This window comes from Meles meles, chromosome 2 (genome assembly GCF_922984935.1).
Source record: "Meles meles chromosome 2, mMelMel3.1 paternal haplotype, whole genome shotgun sequence".
Classification (NCBI taxonomy): domain Eukaryota; kingdom Metazoa; phylum Chordata; class Mammalia; order Carnivora; family Mustelidae; genus Meles; species Meles meles.
In genome coordinates, this window is record NC_060067.1 from 49147002 (window position 1) to 49170529 (window position 23528).

At 38.6% G+C, this 23528-nt stretch overlaps 1 protein-coding gene across 3 annotated transcripts in view; it reads right to left on the minus strand.

The window, feature by feature from the left end:
• Nucleotides 1–585: 585 nt before the first annotated feature.
• ZCCHC4 (zinc finger CCHC-type containing 4) overlaps nt 586–23528 on the minus strand; it is a 47076-nt gene continuing 24133 nt past the window's right edge. For 2 of the 3 annotated variants that reach the window (XM_045998183.1, XM_045998181.1), the window contains 8 exons: nt 23403–23475; nt 19223–19373; nt 17567–17667; nt 9878–9999; nt 9363–9438; nt 7413–7464; nt 6756–6900; nt 586–2680 (listed from right to left, as the gene is read on the minus strand). In XM_045998183.1, the coding sequence (XP_045854139.1) occupies nt 2545–2680; nt 6756–6900; nt 7413–7464; nt 9363–9438; nt 9878–9999; nt 17567–17667; nt 19223–19373; nt 23403–23475 (856 nt within the window). In that variant the 3' untranslated portion in view covers nt 586–2544. Of the gene's footprint in view, nt 2681–6755; nt 6901–7412; nt 7465–9362; nt 9439–9877; nt 10000–12789; nt 12850–17566; nt 17668–19222; nt 19374–23402; nt 23476–23528 lie in introns of all 3 variants that reach the window. The other variant, XM_045998184.1, reaches the window with a different exon arrangement.

A 23528-nucleotide genomic window follows, 5' to 3' on the forward strand; every position in this document is an offset into this window, starting at 1 on the left:
CTTCCCAAAGCGAGTGAGACTTGAAATAGTCCAAACAGAAAGAAGAGGATGAGATGAAAACAGTGGGGCATACTGGAGAAATAAATTAGTCTAAATATCAAACTAAATGTAAGAAAAACCTGAAATCTGATCATTCAGGGCCTACATAGTAACTCTGGATTTCCTTAAATTTTGTAATATAAGCAAGAACTACAGTGAAATTTAAGTGTAATAATTTAAGGAAAAAACATCCTTTTAAAAAGCTTAGAAAGCTTAATGTGTCAAATTTAGGGATTTTCCTCTATGGCTGTTTTGAGTAAGTATCTTAATGTTCAGATATGCAGATTCCTAATTAGAACAAATGACCTCATCTTCCATCACACTTTACCTTCCAGAGACATTTTTACATCCTATTAGTTTATTCCCTGAGAAAAGAAAGTCCTTAAAATTAGTATTAATTAAACAAAAAACACAATCACCAAATTTCCTTTTTTTTTTCTTTTTTTTTTAAGATTTATTGGCAGCAGGAGTTGGAGGGGGGTAGGGAAGAAGGAGAGAATCTCAAGTGGACTCCCCGCTAAGTGTGGAGCCCGACACAGGGTTCAATCTCACAACCCTGACATCATGTCCTGAACGAAAATAAGAGTTGTATGCTTAACCAATGGAGCCACCCAGGGGGCCCCCAGAATCACCAAATTTCTTATTTTTAACTTCCTAAGCAGTTAAAGTTTTAAAGTACATAATTTCTGATTGTAAGTAATACCCTATTTCCTCAAATCTAAGGTGTACTTTTTTTTTTAACATTTCAGTATCTCCCAAATAAGATACATCTAAAATTTAATACACACAATTAATGAGCTATGGGGTTTCTCCCCCAGAAAAGCTACAATCACATCAATAGTGCATTTTATAATTGATGGTACCTTAAAACTAAGGAAATGGGGTCATGATAATAACCCATTTATCAGCAGGATCTAGTTCTTCAGGAATCACAGTCCCCTCAGGTATCTTGAATTTCAGGGGAGATTTTGAGACTTTACCATGGTTTGGGGGACACCATGAAGGTCAAGTAAAGTCCAGGCCTATGGATGAATCAGGGGGTGGGGTAACAATCACAATGATTCTGCAAAAGGTTCATTTCTCACCAGGTCACCTCTGAATCCACCCCTCTGATCACCATAGCAACCCACGTGGAAAAGAGGGTGAGGGAAGAGTTTTATGATGCTTGCTAAATCCAGGGGCCTTAGCTTGTCTTTTGAAGTCACTGAATATACACCCCAATCCATGGATCAGGGCCATGCTTATGCTTCCACATCAGGCATCAAACAGTCCTAACTTAAAGACCAGACAGATTTTCCAGGCCAGATGGGGAGCAGCTCTTTTACCTTTACTCAAGGGCTCTAGCTAAGCCCAAGCAAGCATGCCTCCAAACCTGCTCTAAAGCAGCTGTTTGGGAAGAAGGGAACAGTCATTATGCAAATGCAAGCAGTTCAAAAGTATGCAGTCTTAGGAAGATCATGTCAGGTACGTAGCAGAGACACGGGGAGACGGTTTGTTTTCAGAGTTCAAGCCTGGTTCCTTCACCGCTCTGATCCTGCACCACCAGATGATTACCACTAGGGCTCCAGCCATCTGCACTTGGTAACATTTCTCACCAACAGAACTGAGAGCCAGGCACTTGTGCCCCATTTAACGTCATCACGAAAACAAGCCTGTGGTATAACTACTGTTATATAATCAAATAATTATATAATAATAAGAAATGGGCTGCAAGTGAACGACCTGGCCAATGACTTACAGTCAGGAAGCATTCATCAGAATAGGGATGAGAGGTTTTAATCCCCGAACTCTCCTGCCTTCTATTACTTTTACAAAGAAATAACCTTACTGCTTAGGTTAAAAGACACTGAGATGACAGAGCAAGTCATAATTCTAGATGTCTCATTTATCCTACAACATTTAAATGGCTCTATTACATCAAAGGACACTATAAAAAGTACTTGAGAGACAAATATTTAATAATAAAATCATAATTACAATCTTTATATCTTTAGTTTTGTCAAAACTCTTCCCATCATCTTTGCCTAAAAATAATTGTTCATTGTACTTTACTTCGCAAGTGGGGTTTAAGTCATCATACAATGTTTTGGTATTTAACTTAAAAGATTTCTGGGCCTAATTTAACATACCCACGTTCAATGTAAACAAGAGCTCAAGTTTGCACTTTCATTTTTCTTCTGACACTTTCTGCAAAAGAATGCTGCATGCCTGTTTTTTTCAAAAGAGGCCAAAAATCATATGATTCAGAGAGAATTAAAAGAGAGAGAGAGAAAAAAAAAGGCATACAGAGAGATCTAGTCAACCAGCTCGGATGGAACACCTCCTCCAGGTCTCCAGAGGGGCTGCAGAGGGGTCCATAAACCAGCAAATACCACCTGCCCATTATCTGCCTTAGAAAGGTGCATACCTTTGAAAGCGAAAGAATTTAAGTCCAGTGTGGCACTTTCAGAAAATGGCATCAAAGGTTGGACTATAAATCTTTCTTATTCTCAAGTCACTGGACATTTAAGAGCAAAGATATTGATGGGCTCTTTCTCTCCTGCTCTTCTTCCTTGTAACAGATGTATGATTCATGGATTGTCCTTTAGTGGTCCCCATTTTCATCTTATTACTTTTTCTTTGCTTCTGCTTTCTGACAGCTCTGAAAAACAAGGTGCTAAATTATTTTGTAGAATAAGCATAGTGAATTATGTAATTATGTTGGAATTTAATTAACCAGCTGACCAAATAAGAAAATAGAAGGAAACGAATTTACTGTATCATAAGCATAAATCCTCAGGATCCTAACCATAATAACAAGGAGACAGTCAGAGGCCTGACTAAGCAAAACGCTTGAGTAAAGAAATTTCTTTGAAAGATGGTTACTACAGATTTATTTGCGACAAACCCAGCACAGAGTAAAGAGTCAAGGCAGGAAAAGCCCCTGCTGTGCTGAACTGCATGGTAGCCTCTAGCCAGTGTGGCAACCAGGCACCTAGGACATGGTAAGAGTAAGTTAAAAGTGCTCTAAATGTAAAATGCACACGGGATATTGAAGAAAGAATGCAAAATATCTTGTCAATAGTTTTTATGTTGATTGTGTGTTCAAATAACATTTGGGATACATATTATTTAAATTTTAAAAATCATAAAGCCAGTAAGTTAGGAGGGTTTATTTATTTATTTGGGGGGGCTACAGTTTTGGTTTTGGTACATCCGTCCTGCTCAGCTTAGCACTTCAATCTCCAAATCCTTGATGATGTTTTTCAGGAAAAGGACCAACACATCTGCCAGTTAGCAGAGGCAGAGAAATGAAATAGCACAATGGAAAAATGGGCAATGCTTACAGACGTCCATCTTATAAGTCTTACAGCTAATTCTCCTTTCCTCAGTGGGTCTAAAAGTCTTAACAAGTGCCATACAGGATGCCCACACTTTGTGGTCTTTGTCTTCCTGAAACTAGCTTCACACTGAACACCTCACACTCTGAGGACACTAAACCACACCAGAACAAAACAGATCTGTAGTTTCTGGTGCTTTCTGCACTGAGTTACAGACTACCGATAGCTGAGAAAGATTACTGGTCTGTTCATTCACTTTCTCCAAGCTAGCAGAATCACGCCATTCATCATATAGTGAACCGAGGAAAGGCTGGGGCTGCCAGCTCCAGCAAACCTGGGAAATCCCCTCAGGTAACCAGCCATAACAATCATTAGATTCCCTTCTCCTAAACCAGAAGTCCTCGGGAAAAGCTTACTCTTTTTTTTTTTTTTTTAATGATTTTGTTTATTTATTTGACAGAGATCACAAGTAGGCAGAGAGGCAGGCAGAGAGAGGAGGAAGCAGGCTCCCTGCTGAGCAGAGAGCCCGATGTGGGGCTCAATCCCAGGACCCTGGGATCATGACCTGAGCTGAAGGCAGAGGCTTTAACCCACTGAGCCACCCAGGCGCCCCGAAAAGCTTACTCTTGATCTTCCCAGGACCCAAATGTGCAACTCACAAACAGAATATAATCACTCATGGAGCAAACTCTGGCCTCACTTTTGGTTCACACAACATACATATTAAGTGCTGGAAATACAAAAATGAGTGGGTACCATCTTTGACTCTAAGGATCTGGGAGACTGAGACAAGCTAGATGTCACCTTTCATTATCCTTCCCCCAACTCTTTTTTTGGGGAAGAAATTGAGGCTATGAAATCCTCCATTGAGGAAATAGCAGAACCAGCTTGATTCTAGAACCTGTGCTCTTAATTACCTTGTACTATATACTCTGCTATAAATTATTCAGATATATAATGTGCTAAGCATATCGTAATCACTAAACAAATATTAGCTATTATTAGTAGTACCACATGACTATTCTTCAGAATTTTGCTTGACAACTCTCCATTTTTCCATATTTAGATTTTGGATCATAGACTGGGATAACCTATCGGTTCAAAAATAAAACAAATACCACAGCCATCTTTATACTTTTCTGTGTATGATATATAAATCTCTTTTCCCTCCAGCCATTATTTTAAGAAGACTAATGTACTGATAAGTGATGATTTAGCAAATTTAATGAAGTACAGTTTCTTGACGGCATAGTCAGTGACGCTGTGTGTGCCTGTATACAAAATTTACAGACATTTTCTTTGGCTTTTCCACTTATAAGAACTAAACATGAACCAGACCTCACTAGAGGACACAGTAAACAAAAGCAGAAAAAAAAATTCATTTTAATATGAATAAAAAAACTTTCCAGAGATAAAGTCTTTCAATGCAGTATAAATTGAACTGCTTGAGTATAAATCAATTCATTGTTTTGTTTTGCCTTAAAATTGAATTGACCTAGTGTTTGTCCTCTAAATTAAAGATATTTATGTAATGATAAAAACGATTAACCACAAGAGGGAGCCAGCACCATTCCAGTTCAGAAGCAAAGGCAAATTAAACTTAAGAAAAACAAGTTAATATAAGACAGCTATGAGATATCTTTTATGCCATATACGCTAAAAAGATGATTAGAATTATTTTTTACTATTATAAAGGAAAAAAAAACATTTTGCCTTGTCAATTTCATTAGGAAAATTTTTTGAAAGTAATACCTGAAGATAACTGTTCATAGGAGTTTAGGAGTCTTTTCTGAGAGAAAAAAGTAATACTATTTAAGACTTATCAGGTACACCACATCCTAATGGATTTGCTCCTTGAATTAAACTTGATAAAATCTAATACTGAAAGATACCAAATGGTTTCCTTCAATGAAAACAGTACAATACCACCAAGCCAACTAGCCCAGGCTACGGAGGACCAACAAAGAGCCTACAATACATTACCAAAATGCAAATTCAGTTCCCCTGTATCGTAAAATCACAGACTCAAAGTTAAGCATATCACTAACTTGATTTGCAAACAGATTTACCCTGTACACAGTACAACAATCCCAGACCATAACTTATTATGGGGTCTCTATTCTTAAAGGTTTCTAAGAAAAAATCTTTTAGAAGAAAAAATCTTTCAGAAGATTCTTCAATACATTTCTTTTTTTTAAATATTTTATTTATTTATTTGACAGACAGAGATCACAGGTAGGCAGAGAGAGAGAGAGAGAAGGAAGCAGGGTCCCTGCTGAGCAGAGAGCCCGATGCAGAACTCGATCCCAAGACCCTGAGATCATGACCTGAGCCGAAGGCAGAAGCTTAATCCACTGAGCCACCCAGGCGCCGTTCTTCAATACATTTCTTAATTTAGAAACTTCCATTTCTACCCTGGATTACTTAGTAAAAATAACTGTTTAGAGTAAATTTGGTGAAAAGTAAAGGAAAAATAAAACAGTAGGCAGAAATCAAATGGCTGGGCCTTAATGGGAAAAACGAATTGCCACTGACCAAAAAAAATGAACAACTGGAAAAGAATTCTAATACAACCATAAATAGTTACAATAACATCAGATATTTCAAATACGAAGAATTTTTTTTTTAATCACAAGTCATTTCTGATGGCTCAGAAATTTTATGCTGATCCCAATTCTCACATAATGTTAACTTGTCTATCTGGTTTTTGTAACAACAAAACAAGAAGACTCAATAACTATCATCCCTTTTAGTTTTTTTTAAGTGAAATCATTCAACTGCACCCAGCTGAAATAGCAATGGTTTTTAAAAATATGCTGTTGTCATTGGTATAACCTTACTCTGAGTGATAACCAACACCAAATACTGGTGGAAAAAGTGAAAATAAGCATAGGAAAAAAATGGTAAAAATTAAAATTTTACATACTAAAATAGTCAATGTTTTTTTGAAGTCTGATATAATTTAAAGAGATAACTTCATTTTCCGATGTATTCACTGTGGGATTACATACTACATTCCACCTGAAATGCCTTCTCCAGACTCACCTGCTGTCACATGTCTGTATCTGATCTGTCCTGACTTAAATATCATGTCCGTCAAAAAAGGCTGGACTCTCTCCCCACAAATTATAATTTCATATGAACCACAGGAGATAAAAACTTAATCACTTTCTACCTTATACTTTGGTGATTTTCATGTCTTACCTGTAAAATGTTAAGCTCTTTCACTTATCTTTGTGCCCTCCCTTCTCCCATCTATGCAAACAATAAGTAACAGTAAAAACAGGAAATAATTCAGCACTTCTGAATCCTCTATTGCATACTTTTGTGGAGGACTGCTTTACACAAATCACACAGAGAAAATTTTTTTCTAGGCAATAGAAGAATTCAACTTACTTGTTCACTTTCTTAGATGTAGCGATATTAGGACAAGTACTACGTTTGTGGTCTAATTCACCACAAATAAAGCAGCCATCTTTAGGGCCCCCGCAAGAATGATCTGGAAGAGCACAGTGACTACAAATGCTACAGTGGATCCAGGCTATAAAATAAAAATTGAGTTTTAGAAGAAGTTCATTTAATTTTTCATTTGATCAACCTTTATGACGGGGAAGCATGAACAGTGTTTACTTCACATATCGTGACCGATCTGCATAACTGGTTATAATTTGGTTAAAGACGCCAAGGTTAAGAGATCAGAATCCCACATAAAGCAACTAACTTCTTTCTGATACATGGCAGCCAGTGCAGCCCTTTTTTCAATGAGTCATGAGCAGGCCACTGACACAATGGGGGCTGGCTGAGTGACACAAAGCCTTATTAAAATGAGCCAAACCAAATGCCACACTGAAGCAGGTTACAAAGTCATGTCTCCCCAGGAAAGAAGGAGTATATATTTTGGCAACTGCAAAAATTAAAAAGCAAGTAAATCAATGTAGGTCTCTATATTAATTTTTTTCTCTTATAAATACAATTAAATAAAAATCCCATTTAGGTGAAGAAAAACTCTAAAATGTTTTCATAGGATCTCAAACACTAAGTCTAAATACTTACAAGGTTTTACACACTTTTTGCAGAGAAAGCAATGGTTCCATTTCCTGCCATCCTACAAAAATAATTTTTTAAATTATGTTTAATGTATCATTAAAAAATCAAGTTCCACAATTAAAAATTAAAATGTCTTATTAAAATCTGTGTAAATTATTCATTCCTTATTTCTCACTTTCCTGGGCTTCACAATTAAATACTTTGATTTTAATCTATGCATTTCTCCACTCAACTCAAACACCTCCTTGATGGGCCCCAATTTCCTTAACTGGAAAACTAGGGGATTTATCTACATGAACTTGAAAGTCCACTCCAGTTCAAGCAACCCAATCTGCACAAAGAAGGACTCGATGAAAATTTCAAGAGAATTAATGATTCATAACTTTTACATGCCTATGCAGCATAATCCTTAATGAAATTCAAATTTGAGAACTTTAGATCATCTAAAAAGATAGAGATTACAGGGTACTGTTTGGGTAATGTTAAATCTGTGAACTAAAACTACCTAGAAAAGTATGTAAGACACTTACATGTCCAGTTTAATGAGTGTTATGAAGTACACACTGATGAATCCCAACAGGTCAAGAGAATACTGCTGACCCCCTAGACACTCCCCCAGGTACCCTTCCCAATCCAGCATTCCTCTGCCCCACCAAGTAACATGTACTCTGGTTTCTGTGATGGTCACTTCCTTGCCTTTGTTTATTTTTACCACTTATGTGTGTATCTCTAAATAATAAAATGTTGTTTTCCTCATTTTGAGCTTTATGAAAATGACCTGGGCATAATTGTTTTAAAATAAGGGACACAGATATTATCTCTACTGACTGAAAATACATGTAATCAGATGTGCTATCACAGTTAAAAACAACTATAACCAATAACAAAATGATAAAGTTATGCAAAATGTACTTTATGATGGTTATAAAAAATACAGCCTTTCCTTTGGCGAATCATTTGTGCGTATTAGCCAATCTAAACTTCACCTGTTCTTTCTGACTGGATTTAAGGCCACCTAAAGGGCCATCCTACCTCCTTAAGACAATGAGTAGGAGGTATATCCCTGTAGTCCCTCCTGACCTGTAAAAATTGGAGAGTACTTCTCTACTATGGCTTTGTGTGGTAACTGAGTTAATCCATGGACAGCCCTCAGGGAAGTCCTGGTACATGAAAATAGGGATGGTATCTTATGGTTCAGTTCCTTATTTGAAACATCTTAATTTTACCCTCAACAAAGTTCAGCACTCACCTCATGCCTTATTTGAGACACTCCTAATTTTAGTAATCGTACAGTACCTCACATAAAGTGAATTTAGGGGCATCTGGGTGGCTCAGTCAGTTAAGTATCTGCCTTTGGCCCAGGTCATAATCCTGGTGTCCTGGGATTGAACCCTGTGTGGTGGGGTGGGGAGTGTGGGGGGTGGGGAGGGCTGCTTCTCAGTCTACCTCTACCCTCCCATCACCCCCCCTTGTACTCTCTTGCCCCAATACATAAAATCTTAAAAAAAAAAAGTGAACTCAATTAACTGCTAATAACGACGAAGGCACTTATTTTTTTTAAGGCACTTATTTTTTAAAGGCTGTCATACTTTAAAATTAGAAACATTGTATTAAAGTATAATAAATGATATACAATAATAAATAATGCAGTAATACAAATTGTAATGTTATTAAAATAACACTGGGACCCCTAGGTGGCTCAGTTGGTTAAGCGTCTGCCTTCGGCTTGGGTCAGGATCCCCAGGTCCTAGGACTGAGCCCTGCTTCACTTTGAGCTCCCTGCTCAGCAGGGAGTATCCTTCTGCTACTCCCTTTTCCCCTCCCCCCAGCTTGTACTCTCTCTCAAATAAATAAAATCTTTTTTAAAAAAAATAACATTAAGCAAATGTAATGAAATGAGTAAGCTAAAATAAAACAAATATATATGAATAAGAATGCATTCTAGAGAAACTATACCTTGGAGGTGCAAGAATTACAGTGCTCACAGTGTTGATTCTCTAGGGAAACATACCGTTGACACAAAGGGCAAAATCTAAGGAAGAAAGACTTAAATCAGCCGCATATTTTCAAGAAGATTCACAGAGCAGGTAAATGGCATTTTTTACAAAAATTGAGTGTAATCCAAATTCAATTCAAAATTATAGACCAAATTTAAAGGTAGCAGAAGAACTATATGAGTCACTATTAAAAGCATTTTGAGGGGCGCCTGGGTGGCTCAGTGGATTAAGCCGCTGCCTTCGGCTCAGGTCATGATCTCAGGGTCCTGGGATCAAGCCCCACATCGGCTCGCTGCTCAGCGGGGAGCCTGCTTCCTCCTCTCTCTCTGCCTGCCTCTCTGCCTGCTTGTGATCTCTCTCTCTGTCAAAGAAATAAATAAAATCTTAAAAAAAAAAAAAAGGCATTTTGATGTTGGACATATGGAACTTGATTCTCAGTGACTCATGTATTACAAGGCCTCACTAAGATCTTACCTGTACCCTTCCTCGCTAGGAAGGATTATTTTGTTGGGTGGAATATTGGTGAAAATACGCACAGGAGACTGTTTTCGACCTGTCTTCCCATGTTTATAAAGTGCATGATTATCATAATCTACCTAGAAAGTTTAAAAAAATTGAAAAAGAAGATTTACTCAAAGGAATCAACATCTACAAAGATTCTTTAAAGAAATAAAGAACAAGCTGGCACCAAGAAGGAGTTAAACTAAAGTATTTAAGACAAAATTCTTAAAAGCAAAAGTTTACTTCTTAATTGACAGACTCTGAGGGGCCTCGGTGGCGGTGAAATTCCATTATGGAAAAGGTAAACTTTGTTATGATAAATTCATATAGCCTGATCTTAAGAGAACAACTGTAATCTTTTATCCAAAAACAACAGACTTCACAAGAAGGTCTATTAAGGAATTACAAATTCAGCTTTTGGTGCTAAAGAATTCCAACCTTGAAGATGTGTGATGACTTGGCTGGAGCTTTTCATTTTTGTGTGTGAAATCGGCTGCTTGTCAGTTTGCAGGTCACCAAGTCCCAGTACAGCCTTACTTCGACCCCCCACCATTCACCATTTGACCTCTTATGCCCTGGCCAAGCACAGGGCTGGGGACCAGAGAGCAGCTCTGCCACTCACCTGTTGGTGCCCTGAGGCAAATTTACATAATTCTCACCTGGAAAAGGAGGTTACTGAGCCCTGCCTCAGAGATACTGGGAAGGTTACATGAGACAATGTGCATAAAATGCCGAGTTCGGGGCCTGGCATATATATGGTAGAGACAGAAAGATGCAGATGAAGAGAGAGATTCACAACAATGGTTATGACTATTACAAACATTTACCTCTCCTCAAGAACCCTACATCAGCTTTCAGCATTGGCAGAGCATCTGAGGCTGGAGCTAACAGGCTCAATGTTTATTAGCTTCTTGCTCTCATCTCCTTCTCCAGCCTCTCTGCTATCCACACATGTTCTCACTTTGGATTCAAGCCTGCTCAGAATCCACCTAGTCACAAGGTCCATCTTTCTTTAGATCAGTAATTCTCTAAGTGCAGAGTCTGGATCAGCAACATCAGCATCACCCCTGAGATCTTGTTAGAAAAGCACATTCTTACCCCATCAAAGGACCTCCTAAAACAGAAGCTCCTGGGGGTCAGGCCCCACAATATGTATTCTTTTTTTTTTTTTTAAGATTTTATTTATTTATTTGACAGAGAGAGAGATCACAAGTAGGCAGAGAGCGAGGGGGAACCAGGCTCCATGCCGAGCAGAGAGCCCGATGTGGGGCTCCATCCCAAGACCCTGGGATCATGACCTGAGCCAAAGGCAGAGGCTTTAACCCACGGAGCCACCCAGGCACGCCCCCACCCCCAATCTGTATTCTTAACAAGCCCTCCTGGCACACTAAAGTTTGAGCACCATTGTTCTAGATTATCCACAAGAATACTGTGAGATTTTTATGAAGTCGGTAAAGGTAGAGTCCAACTTTCAAATGTTATAATGAACTGTTCAGATTCTAAACAAGAATACACTTAAGAATTGTTCAGAAGAAATGGCTTGCAAGCTAGCTCTATTTAATAAGCAAAGCACAAATATATAAGGACTTACTGACAATGGAAAGAGAGGGCTTTAATGAGAAATTCCTAAGCTCTCCGTACGGCCCTGCCCACAGCTACCACATTAGCAGGTGAGCAAGTTCAGGAAGAGAGATCAACAACCTATAGCAGTTGGGGGGAAAGTGCCATAGGAGACCCAGCTAGACAAGGGACAGTGTGGGGAAACAAAACAAAACAACAAACCCTGGGGGTTCCAGTTAACTGTCAGCACCATGAGTCCATAGTCTGGCTAACTGTGCGAAAGCTGGCGTGGGCTCACATCTGCCCTGTACGGAAGTGCGGCATCATAACAAGCAAAGGACGAGGTTAGATCACGTAAAGCACTGCATTCAGTCACTGCATGTGAAGGGAAATGCTGATAAAACCAGTTCGTTTCTACCAAAAGTAATGGGAACGAAGAGGATTTGTCGTTTAATGTGTTGGGGTGTTTATTCAGAAAAGCGCAAACTAGGAGGATCTGATAGCTATTTTATAACTGAACGGGTGTCAGTGGAATTGAAATGAGACTCAGCCTTTATTGCTTTGGAGAACAGAAGTAGGACCAATGGCTAGAAGTTAATAGGGAGCATATTTTATCTCAATATGAGAAAATTTTCTAACGATTAGAGCTATTAAATAAATTGAGTTGCCTTGTAAGGCTGCAGGACTTTGCTCACTGAAAGCATTCAAGTGAGGCCGGGTGACGGCTTGTCATGAATTTAGTGGAGAGGATTATTACGGTGGGAAGTTAGCCTACGTTACACCCCTAATGGTTCTTTCCAACTTTAAATTTCTATGAATATATGTCACCTATTAGAGGCTAAGATACAAAGCAGATTTTACTTCAAAATCACCTTAAAATATTACCATAAGTAGTTTTTTAAATGATTTCAATTCATAATTTCCCCTAAGCACTCCTCTATGTATTAAATAAATATATGACACTTTACTAAATTCAACAAAGATATTTTGAACATTTGTGAGTGTCCTAAGGAAAAAAAAATTCTTCCCAAGAGAACCTTTCAAAGATCTTCAAATGCTGGAAAGGAGGGCCTTAGAAAGATTTATAGTAAATGGAATATTCCATGCAATACAATACATAGCAGATGGAAAAGGAGGAAAGAAAGAACAATCTCTTTATGGTTACCCAAGGAGTCAGAGAACGTATGTGTCAGGAAGGTGGTTGATTGCTTGATTTTGCATAACCTAATTGAGATTATTATTATTTTTAAATGCGGGTTTGTTGTGCTAATTAACTATAAACATATGGTATGTAAAACGCATGCTGCTAGGGTAAATTAATGTACCTCTAACATACATCCATATTTCATAGCTTCATCCACACAAATAAACGTCCTATGGAAGAGCTGTAAAGCAAACACAATTTTGCAAATTGCGTATCACTAGTGGTAGAGCTGATACACCATTTTCCCATCATTATCTCTGACATTTCACTCACAATGATGATGAGAGGCATTTTCAAATAGAAAATTTCTCCCATGGAACTGATTAATGTGATGAAGTACTGTATAGAAATGAGGGAAAGCACAGAATCTCTGCAATTCTTAACTTTTAATTTTATCTATACGCAAATTTCTTCTGTGACATGAGACTGAAACCAGTTATATGGAAACCAAGACGTTCAAGTCAACAGACATTCATTTTGCACCTACTATGTTCTAGGCATCCAGGAGGGAAACAAAGATGAATGAAATAAGACATAGTACTTGTATTTTCCTAACTTCCTCGGGACTGTGTTCTACTTAATTTCACTCCATCAGAAGATCGCCATCAGTCAACTTCCACCAGAGCAAAAAGGTCTTTTAGTCATATTCCCCATATCCCACTACCTCTTATTTAGGGATGCCTGGGTAGCTCAGTCGTTAAGTGTCTGCCTTCAGCTCATGTCATGATCCCAGGGTCCTGAGACGGAGTCCCGAATCGGGCTCCCTGCTCAGCAGGAAGCCTGCTTCTCCCTTTTCCACTCCCCCTGCTTGTGTTCCCTCTCTCACTGTGTCTCTGTCAAATAAATAAATAAAATCTTTAAAAAATAAATAAAATAATAGCTATCTATATATAGTATATATTTTATTCCCCTTGTCACTCCAAACCCATTAAATGTTTATATTTGTTATACATCAGGTTTTAAGAATTTTAGTTGTCATCTTATAATTTGCAATCACTTGCCAGAAATTCCTGTCAAAATATCTTAACTTCTGAACACGAAACTAACCTTGAAAAACAGTTTTCCACACAGGATGATTTTTTAAGGGATAGCTTTAAAGCAAAACAAAACAAAGTTCTACTTTTAACAATCAGACAAATGTCCTGGATTAAGGAGAAACAAGAGATGGATCGTAGCATGTTCCTGGTGGAAGGGAAGTGAGGTGATCTAGTTCAGATATGGTAAACACAGGACCTGAATGTCACCTCGCCCCAACCGGGCCCCTGCAGCAGACATCACTAATCAATCACACACTACTCCCTGCCACTGAGCCTGGTATTCTCAACAAATTCTCTAGAAAGTCACTACAAATTCATCAGGCTTAGCACTAAAAGTGAAACTTACCTGCCATCTCTTTCCTCATTCAATCATTTTATTTTATAGGTATGGAAACAGAGGCCAGGAAAGATAAACTGACTTTTCCCTCTTCAAATTAAAGAGCCTCTAAAAGGCAGTATACTAGGACTCACACTTCTGACTCTGGGTCAAAATTTCTTTTCATTATTACATCCCTCCTTTCTAATCTGCCCTTAACAAAACTTTTGCTTTTCTAGGTCTTTGGTGACTATTTTCTTTATTAAAGATTTTGTTTATTTGATAGAGAGATAAGAGAGCACAATTGGCAGAATGGCAGGCAGAGGGAGAGGGAGAAGCAGACTCCCCACCGAGCAGGAAGCCTGATGTGGGACTCGATCCCAGGACCCTGGGATCATGACTTGAGCCGAAGGCAGACACTTGACCGACTGAGACACCCGGTGCCCTTTTGGTGACTATTTTATTCTGTATTCATCAAATGCTTTATCACTGAAGAGTCTACATAATTTACATTTTATGAAGATCTGCAGCATTTCTGCCTCCCTCTTACCTGAAAAGTATTTCAAACAAAAGAGATTTAGTGATTTTGGTTTTTTACTGCATTGTGGTTTGCTGGCTTATAATCATCCTGGGCAATGTGAGAAAGAAGTCTAATCAAAGTCTATGGCAGAAGACCTGTGAAGGAGACAAGAGACTTTCAAATTTTTCATTTGAGGAAGGCAGCTAATACACACCAGAAAAGAAATTACTATAAAATAAGGTTAAAATAACAAAAGAAAAGAAAGAAAGCAAAAGTTTCAGAAAAGATAATAACTCCAGAGAAATTTTCAAAAAAGAAAGAAAGAAATTAAGAAAAGAATGAAAGATGGAACATCAAGGTGAGGTATGACAAATAAAAGCTTATAAACACAAAAGGAGATATGGTAAAATCAGTTTCTCCAACTGAGCATGCGATGGGCTGCAGTGTTCTTCTCTTTAGTAGAAATCAGGAAAAACGAAGATTTGTTTTGTTTCACAGACCTTATTCTAGTTTTTCTTTTCAAAGTTTGGCTTTCTCCTTTCTAAAGACTGCTTTTCATTTTGTCGGATACCCAGTCTGAAATGGCCTAGTTAGAGAAACTTTTTTCACCCGTACACTGAATTGTATAATTATTTTTAATAAGCGTGGACCTTGGAACTGTTTCTCAAAACTGAGACTCCAGAATTTCCACAAGTTCCTTTCTAGTAACACAGACTGTTGAAACAAGCCATGGCTGGTTTCTCCACATGAACCTATCTCGTGCACTCTACTCTGGATCTGCCTTCTTTGGCTTCTTTGCCATTTCAAACTCTTGCCTGCAGTGAAAACTCATTTCTAAATGTGCATGGAACAGTTTTCTGAGGGATCTTATGTTTCATATACTGTACAAAAAAAAAAAAAAAAAAATCCCCAAAGAAGAGTTTTACCTGCACCCAGAGACTACCTGATTGTTCGTGACAATGCTGAGAGTAATAATCTTTGGTCTACATTTGCTGTGTGTTCGGGACAAGGCTAAGCTTCTTCATGTATTATCTCAAGTAATTCCTAAAACCTTATGAGACAGATAGATTATTACTCTGCTTATTTAACAAGTCACGTGGAGCTGCAGAGAGTTAGATAAAATGTGTAGGCCTCCACCAGTAAGTGGCAGAACCAGGATTAAAACTCAGTTCCTTCTCAATTCTGGAGTTGACGCTGTTTTTCAAAAATTCAATATGTGTAAGGCACCTACTCTGTGCCACACATTGTATTAGATGTACTAGACGATTATTCACTGTCAAAGGCAGCAGGCGCTCCTGACAACTGAAAATAGTTTATTTAGTTAATGTCTTTAGGATATGCCCGCTATCTCCGTACTGCAAATGTCAATACTAGAAGTACCCCTCAGACAAGAAACAAAACTATGTGCTCCAGAAAAGGAAAGTAAACCAGATTTGGGAAGAATTAGGATGTGGACTTTGCCTAATGCAGAGCTCAAGAAGTCAAGGTTAAAACGGCTTGTGCTATAAACTTTGGAAAGGAACTGTTATATGGTTCAGTAGCCATAAAAATGTCCATTAAATTTGATAACATAATTTTTGGAACACTATTTCAGTTTTGGAAATTTATTTTAAGGAGGTTATGTAAAATATGGAAAAAATTATGTGAATCAGAGATGTTTATGGCAGTGTTATTTATGGTACTATAAAGGTGAGAGCAACCTGTGTGTCTAAAAAAAAAAGCTAACAATTGATAATATAACCTGCTAATGAAATAATTTAAAGTGATTAAAAGCAGGTGCCTGGAAGGCTCAGTTGGTGAAGCAACTGCCTTCAGCTCAGGTCATGATCTTGGGGTCCTGGGATCAAGCCTCCCATTGGGCTCCCTGCTCAGTGGGGAGCCTGCTTCTTCCTCTCCCTCTGCATGCTGCTCCCCGCTGCTTGTGCACGCTGTCAAATGAATAAATAAAATCTTTAAAAGAAAATAAAGTGATTAATAGCATTAAGACTATGGAGCTACATTTTAAAATGTACACTTACATAAGACACAGTGAAGAATGCAGAATTCAGATTCATCTGCTATGATTACAAACCCGTAAAATGTGTCAAATTATGATATTTACTACTTGGGATGGAATCACAGGTAGGGTCTGTCCTCTCATTTTTGGTAACATTGTTTCTTTCAGAATTTCTAAATAATTTTCAAAATGGTAAATGCCTTCAAGATTAGAAAGATGAGACCCAAGTGCTAGCTTGGAACGGGTAGTGAAAACATGTTCATTTTTAGTTCCAGGGCAGAAAAAGCCTTCATCAAGGTAGTCCATTGCTCAAAAAGCTCAAAAAGAAAGATCTCATTACAAAAGAAGCAGTGGCCACCTGGTGACCCCACACGGTGATGGTGACAAGGGGGTTAACTTCAGAACCCAAGGAAATGAATGCAGGAAAGTGGACATTAAAGCAGCAAGAATTGAGGGCAGAGGTGGGAAGGAGGGACAGTCAACTCCACCCTGAAATCAGCACACTCACCCACATACACAGACCTCAGCCTCTCTGATTCTCTGACACCTGCCACCTCAGACACACCTCCCTTCAGAGCTCCTGGCATCCTCTGAGTGGCACAGTAAAGTGTAGTTGACATTCCACTGACCAGAAAAAGCAAATGACTTCTCTACAACCTCTGAAGAGACAAAACTCCTGTTCATAACAATGACTTTGGGGCCAGTGAGGTCAGTTTGTCTAAAACCTGGCTGCACTGCAGGATTACCTTGGAAGTTTGGTAAAATGTGGTTTCTTGGGGCTGTACCCTCTAATTTTGACTTCAATGTGTATTTTGGTATCTAAGAATCTATATTTTTAATATAGATTTCAGTACCCTAAGAATTACATTTAGGAACCTCTGGACTAAGCGATGTATGTTTCAATTTTAGTGTTTAATATGCCTTATGATATTTTCATTTACTAAAATCGATGGATTGTTTCATCAGAATATTTACTTAAGCAGAATGTCCATTCATTAACCATGCCAGAAAACAGAATATTTACTATACCTGGTAATCCAGCATGCAGAAGCTTGGAAAAAACTGACGAATTCGGAATTCAAAAAAATAGGGGAAAATCCAGAATATGGGTAGTTCTTTTTGACTGCTATCTAATGGATCACAAAAAAGGAAAAGAAAATAAGAAACTGATATTGAAAAAAAAATAAGAGCTGTAACTGAAAGACCTCTAATATTGGGAGAAATTACAATTGTTCAATGCACTTAAATCATACCAAAGAAAAGAATGTTTACCAGAGTGCCATTTACAACTTGACCTTTCCCAAAAGTCGATGGAAATATTCTTTTACATCTAAATGCAGGTATAAATGGTATGTAAGAGTAGTCCTTACACACACAATCTCTATATTCTAGGTCAAAGCAAAGATATCACCATTAAAGTGGGGAATGACAAGGAGCCTGACTTGGAAGCCCCAAGTTCATTGTGATATGGTGGCAGGAAGCATTGGGCCAGAAGGCAGAAGGCCTCAGGTCAGCATCCCAGCTCTGCCACAACTCGTTATGTCTGTTTTCAGGGATGAATCAATCTTTCCTGAAGCATGGGAGATTCTTAAAAACAATCAAAATTAACTTCAATGACAGGGGACATAGCCATTATTTACAGAGCACCTCGTACAGGCTGAGCCCAATGCCAGGTACTTTCTATATATTACCTCCTTACAGTAACCCCTGGAGTTAGATATTAATAATCCCATTTCATAGACAGGACAACTGAAGTCATAAGATTTAAGTCATTTTTTCAAGTTCATGCAGCTAATAAGTGGCAGAACTGAAATTCAAGCCCATTGAAATTCAAAGAAGAGGAGCTCTTCGTTGCTTCCTCAATAACACTGACTTACTTTATCCATTCTTATCAATGGACTTAAGAACTAATACTTAACACTATGAGTCATGTTTCAGATTTCTTTTGCATTCTGTCTCCAAAGCACACTATTTATGTAGCATAATTAAAGGAGAAACCTGATCACGAATTCCTGACACTCTTACAGTTTATCAATTTGCAAACTGGAAACTAAAAAATGATCATACCAACTAATTAGACAGTTAATTAAATAAAATATTTTGAAGGCCTAAGGCACTCTAAACTGAATGATAACCCCCAGCCATTAACCCACCTCTATCCATGTGGGTATCTATTTGTCACTAATAACCACTGTATGGTTCGTGCATATCCGATCTTCCTACCCAAATCTTGGCACAGTTTAGAGCTCTGAGCCAGAGGCTGGGCACCCTCTTAGAGCTGTGGGCAGACTTCAGGAAGATGGAATGTAAGATCCATGTGGGCAGGAATACGTATCTGTCTGGTTCAGTCTCTATTTCTAGCACCTAACCAGTACCTGCACACAGGGGCCACTCGGTAAGTATTTATTGAATAAATGACAACAGTTTACTCCTATTCTTCATAAGGTCCCCTTATGTTCACCTACAAGTCATGTTGAGAACACGTGATTAGGGTAATACGAAGTGTATCATGATAATGAAGTCTGCCACATTCTCAAATAAGCCTGTTTAAAAAACACACACACACACACAACTCAAGACATGTATATTTTATCAGAGCTCTGATTCACTGAGCTCTGCTAATATTTGACAGGAAGCAGATACACAGATACATGTTTATTTTGCAGTAAGTAATAAATTACACACCTTGGCTTTGACCTTCTTTCCACATAGCAATTAACTTCTTGAATGTAACAGCCAGAGGTTCAACCAAGCCACCAAAAGGAGGATCTGTCACCATAATGACTCCCTCACCTTTATCTTCCTGTAAAAATGTTCTGCATACTTCAAGGGCAGCCTGGAACAAATAAAAATTCATTCTAAATGAGGACTAGAGGGAGGCACTCCCTCCTATTCAGAGAATGCATTAGGCTCAGTCCCACTGTTTGTCCTGAAACTTCACCCATCCTGCCACCCCAGAGTCCCTCAGTGACATCCAGAAGCCTCTCTCATTCAGCCCCCAGGAGATTTTATCTTTTGGGTTCCTTGATAAGCAGGTTTTTAAAATTGCAAATTCAAGCACCGTCACTATCAGAGGACTACACATTTCAAATGGTTAAATTAAAAAACTAAATTTAGTAACCCAAGAGAGAAAAACTCATTACCCATGAAGACTATCTAAAACGCTAAATTCAATCCCACAAACAGAAGCGGGGACTGAGCTAAACACTGGAGACACAAAGACGAATAAGACCTGTCTGGTTTGTCCACTACGAGTTCAGTTTAATAAGAGCTACGTGTTACCAGTCACCTCACACACGTCGCTGGGCAGCAGGGGTTGGACAGACACATTTGGACACGCACACTAAGTAAATGAATGAAAGTCCACAAACAACAAAGCTTAGCCAAGCCACAAAACCAGGCTATTAACGAAGTGTTTTTAGTCACTGTAAAATTAACATTATGCACTGTCTAGCATATTTATTATTTTCAGCTTCGGGAGAATAGATAATAAGAGATATACCTATAACACTAACCCCAGTCTACTGACTTTGTAGTCATTTTCAAGAACTCACCTATAAAAGCAAATCAACAGTATATAGAATAGCCTAAGACTTTAAAGTTTAATGGCATTTTAAACTTTAATAAACCCATATGTACTTTATAATGAAATATATATTATTTTACTACTAAATCAATTTAGAAGACTCAATTGATGAGAGGAAAAACGACAACATCCTAATCCCCTTTCCCGGGGACAGTCTTTATTAACTTCCCACTGGAAGTCCTGGAGCGAGGGATGGCGTGTCAGGAAGGTTAATCATTTTTCAAGTGCTGCCTGGCACTTCCTTAACCTGCCTACATGAACAAGGACTTAAAGTACAGATGATGTTATTGAAAAACCTTCCAGTTCCTTAGACTTAAAAGTAGGCAAAGAAAATAAACAAGTAAATGAAACCTAAAGTCTTAGCCAAATTAAAAAACCAATAGAGTACATTTGTTTCCAGGTAAGAATCAATGGTATGACATCCTGTCATGACCTGCTGAGGGTCCTAATGTTGGTCACCTGTGGAAACCAGATGCTTGCTTATGCCACCAATGCTGACAGTGTCTTAACTCTGCCTTTCATCTCAATCATCACTAAAAAAGTGCTTGGTACTTTATTATTTTTTTTTAAGATTTATTTACTTACTTGTTTGAGAGAGAGAGAGAGAGCAAGTGTGTGCACATAAGCAGGGGCAGGGGCAGACGGAGAAGAGACAGAGCAGGGAGCTGAGCAGGGAGCCCAAAGCAGGGCTCTATCCCAGGGCCCTGGGATCATGACCTGAGCCAAAGGCAGACACTTAATCTACTGAGCCATCCAGGTGTTCCCAAGGTGCTTGGTACTTTAAGTAACAATCCCCTATACATACTTCAACCTCCTTGCCCATTAAGGTATATGACATTTTCTACTACCTGAAAGACTATATGATTTTCTATGAGAAAATCCTGCACAGGGAACTCCTGCTTATTAATCCCGTGGGCTGTGAAGTACATATGGTCCGTGACAGGGGCTTATATACCCCAAAGCACCCGGCACACCTTCACAGGTGCCTGGCTGATGCTTAAATACTCATCGATTGATTAGTAGATGGTAAGTCTCCACAGAAAACCTTGACTCAGGAAGTAGGCAGAAAAAGGGCCCATCATAAAATCTCCAAGACAATAGTTTTCTGTAGATCAATCTCTACAGTTGCAGTGCTATGTAAAGGCTGCTCCTAAAATACAGAGAAAGGAGAGCCTGGGCTACACAATTGTTTTCTTCTGGGAAAAATAAAGGGGAGCTCAGTCTTGGCAGCTTATTCCAACCATTATTTTAGAAACTTAAAAGGTAATTCCATAAGCTTTCAATAAAAGTTAAAAAGAATTTTCTAGGAGAAGGCTAATTGCATATTACATTTTTAAAAATATTTTCTTTATTTGACAGAGAGAGAGAGAGAGAGAGAGAGAGAGCAAGCACAAGCAGGGGAAATGACAGGCAGGGGAGAAGCAGGGCTTGATCCCAGGACCTGGGATAAGACCTGAGCTGAAGGCAGATGCCCAACCCACTGAGCCACCCAGGTGCCCCTACATGTTGTTCTTAAAATATAAGCAATGGTTAGCCAACTGTTAGGTATTCAAACGTCATTTCACTCTTATCTCACCATTACTATTCAAGATAGAAAGCAAAGTCATGGTATGAAAAACAAGAAGCGCATACACAAACCGGCATCCAGCAGTAATAAACACTCGGATATTTCACCTCCTCTGATGCTGGCCCTGACACACATGCCCCTGACCACACCCTGGAGCCTGAGGCCCCAGAGTTCCAAGAAGCCATACTGAATACAGCAATATTCCACCTGCTCCACAAACTCAACATTTCCAACTTCCACTTCCAACCTTCCCTCCTCTGTTTTGAAGAATGAAATACAAAGCCAGGCCAGACAACCAAGGCATCTGTGACTTCTACCCCAGTACACTTACCACCGAGCCTTCTGGTTTCCATCTGTGAAACGCCCACGAACCCACCTCTCTTTTCCCCACCACCACTGGCCTAGCTGAGAAGTCCATCATCATCTGTTGTCAAGTAAGTCTGCAATTCTTCTCTCTTCTTCGCACTCATCTAATCAGTTCTCAAATCCTAGAGATTATCGACCACATAAGCCCTTTGGGAAACTGAACTATGTCTATTTCTAATTGCTATTTATTTCAATACTTGGTTTTCATGGTGATCACAGCTAAAAAATATACACCCCAATGCTGACTGAATCTCATGGAAGAAGTGCATCATTGGCTAGACTGAATCAGGAGACTCATTTTTTAATCCCAACCAACAATTTAGAATTTGTTTTCATTTCCTAGATATGTAGTTTTTTAAGTTTTGCTTGGTTTTTCTTCTATCATTAATTAACATTTTAAGAAACAATATATATTTATACATGGTTCACAATTTTTGAAAAATTGATTTACATGCATATATGGATATGTGCTTCAGGTAGTCTTGATCATTTCAAACAGTTGTGGCCAACTTCCTGTCAGGTGTGATTACTTGGTTGGGTATAGATTTTATCATGTAATATGACTCAAAAGAGTTCAATCTAGGAGTAAAAGTATCAGCTCTGCTACGCTGCTTATTCACAGTGACATTACTAACATTGTATTATTGAAAGAAGCTACCCCCTGCTACCCACTGAGGGCCTCTACCATTAACACCATCACTATCACCCAGAGCTCACAGATTAGGGGTCACTCTTAAACTTGTCTAATTTTTAAGAATTAGCCTAATAAAACTATGAATCCCCTTACCTGGAACATGAAATTTACCAGGGAGGCAGACATCAAACAACTAACCACAGAGTTATTTAATTACAGTACCATATAGCTACAGAGGACAGCCTGACCTTGTGTGGGGTTAAGGGGAGCCTAGAGAAAGTGACTTGGAACAGAACTTTGAAGGACGAGGTGAAGTTAACAAAAACTAGAAGGCAGAAGGGACAGCATAGGCAAAAGCCTGTGTGGTGGAAAAGGCACTCCCAGATGAGTCATACATCCAGAACACAAATACAAACCCCAGAGCAGGAATAAGAAGAGACTGGAGGGTGGCAGGTGTCAGATCGGGCAAAGCCCTGGAGGCCGTGGTAAGAAAGTGTGTCTATATCCAAAAAGCAATGAAAAGTCACAAAAGAAGAATAGCACAATCACTTCTAGATGCTCGATACACACTCAGTGGATGAAGGAAAAAAAAAGCCAATCAATAAATGGTGCAACAGCCACGATTTGATCTTGAGGGATTCTAAAAAATAAGAAAGGAGGTACTCTGGAACTTGTTCTTACACAATAACAAGGATAACATTGTAATTCTTACCTTTCCATCAAAGAAGTGATGGTTAAACATGTTATAATGGCAAAAGCTATCTTCCATATAAAACTGTGAATACCTGTAAAATAATTTATCACTGTAGTTATTTGCCCAGTTATGGCTATATAGTAA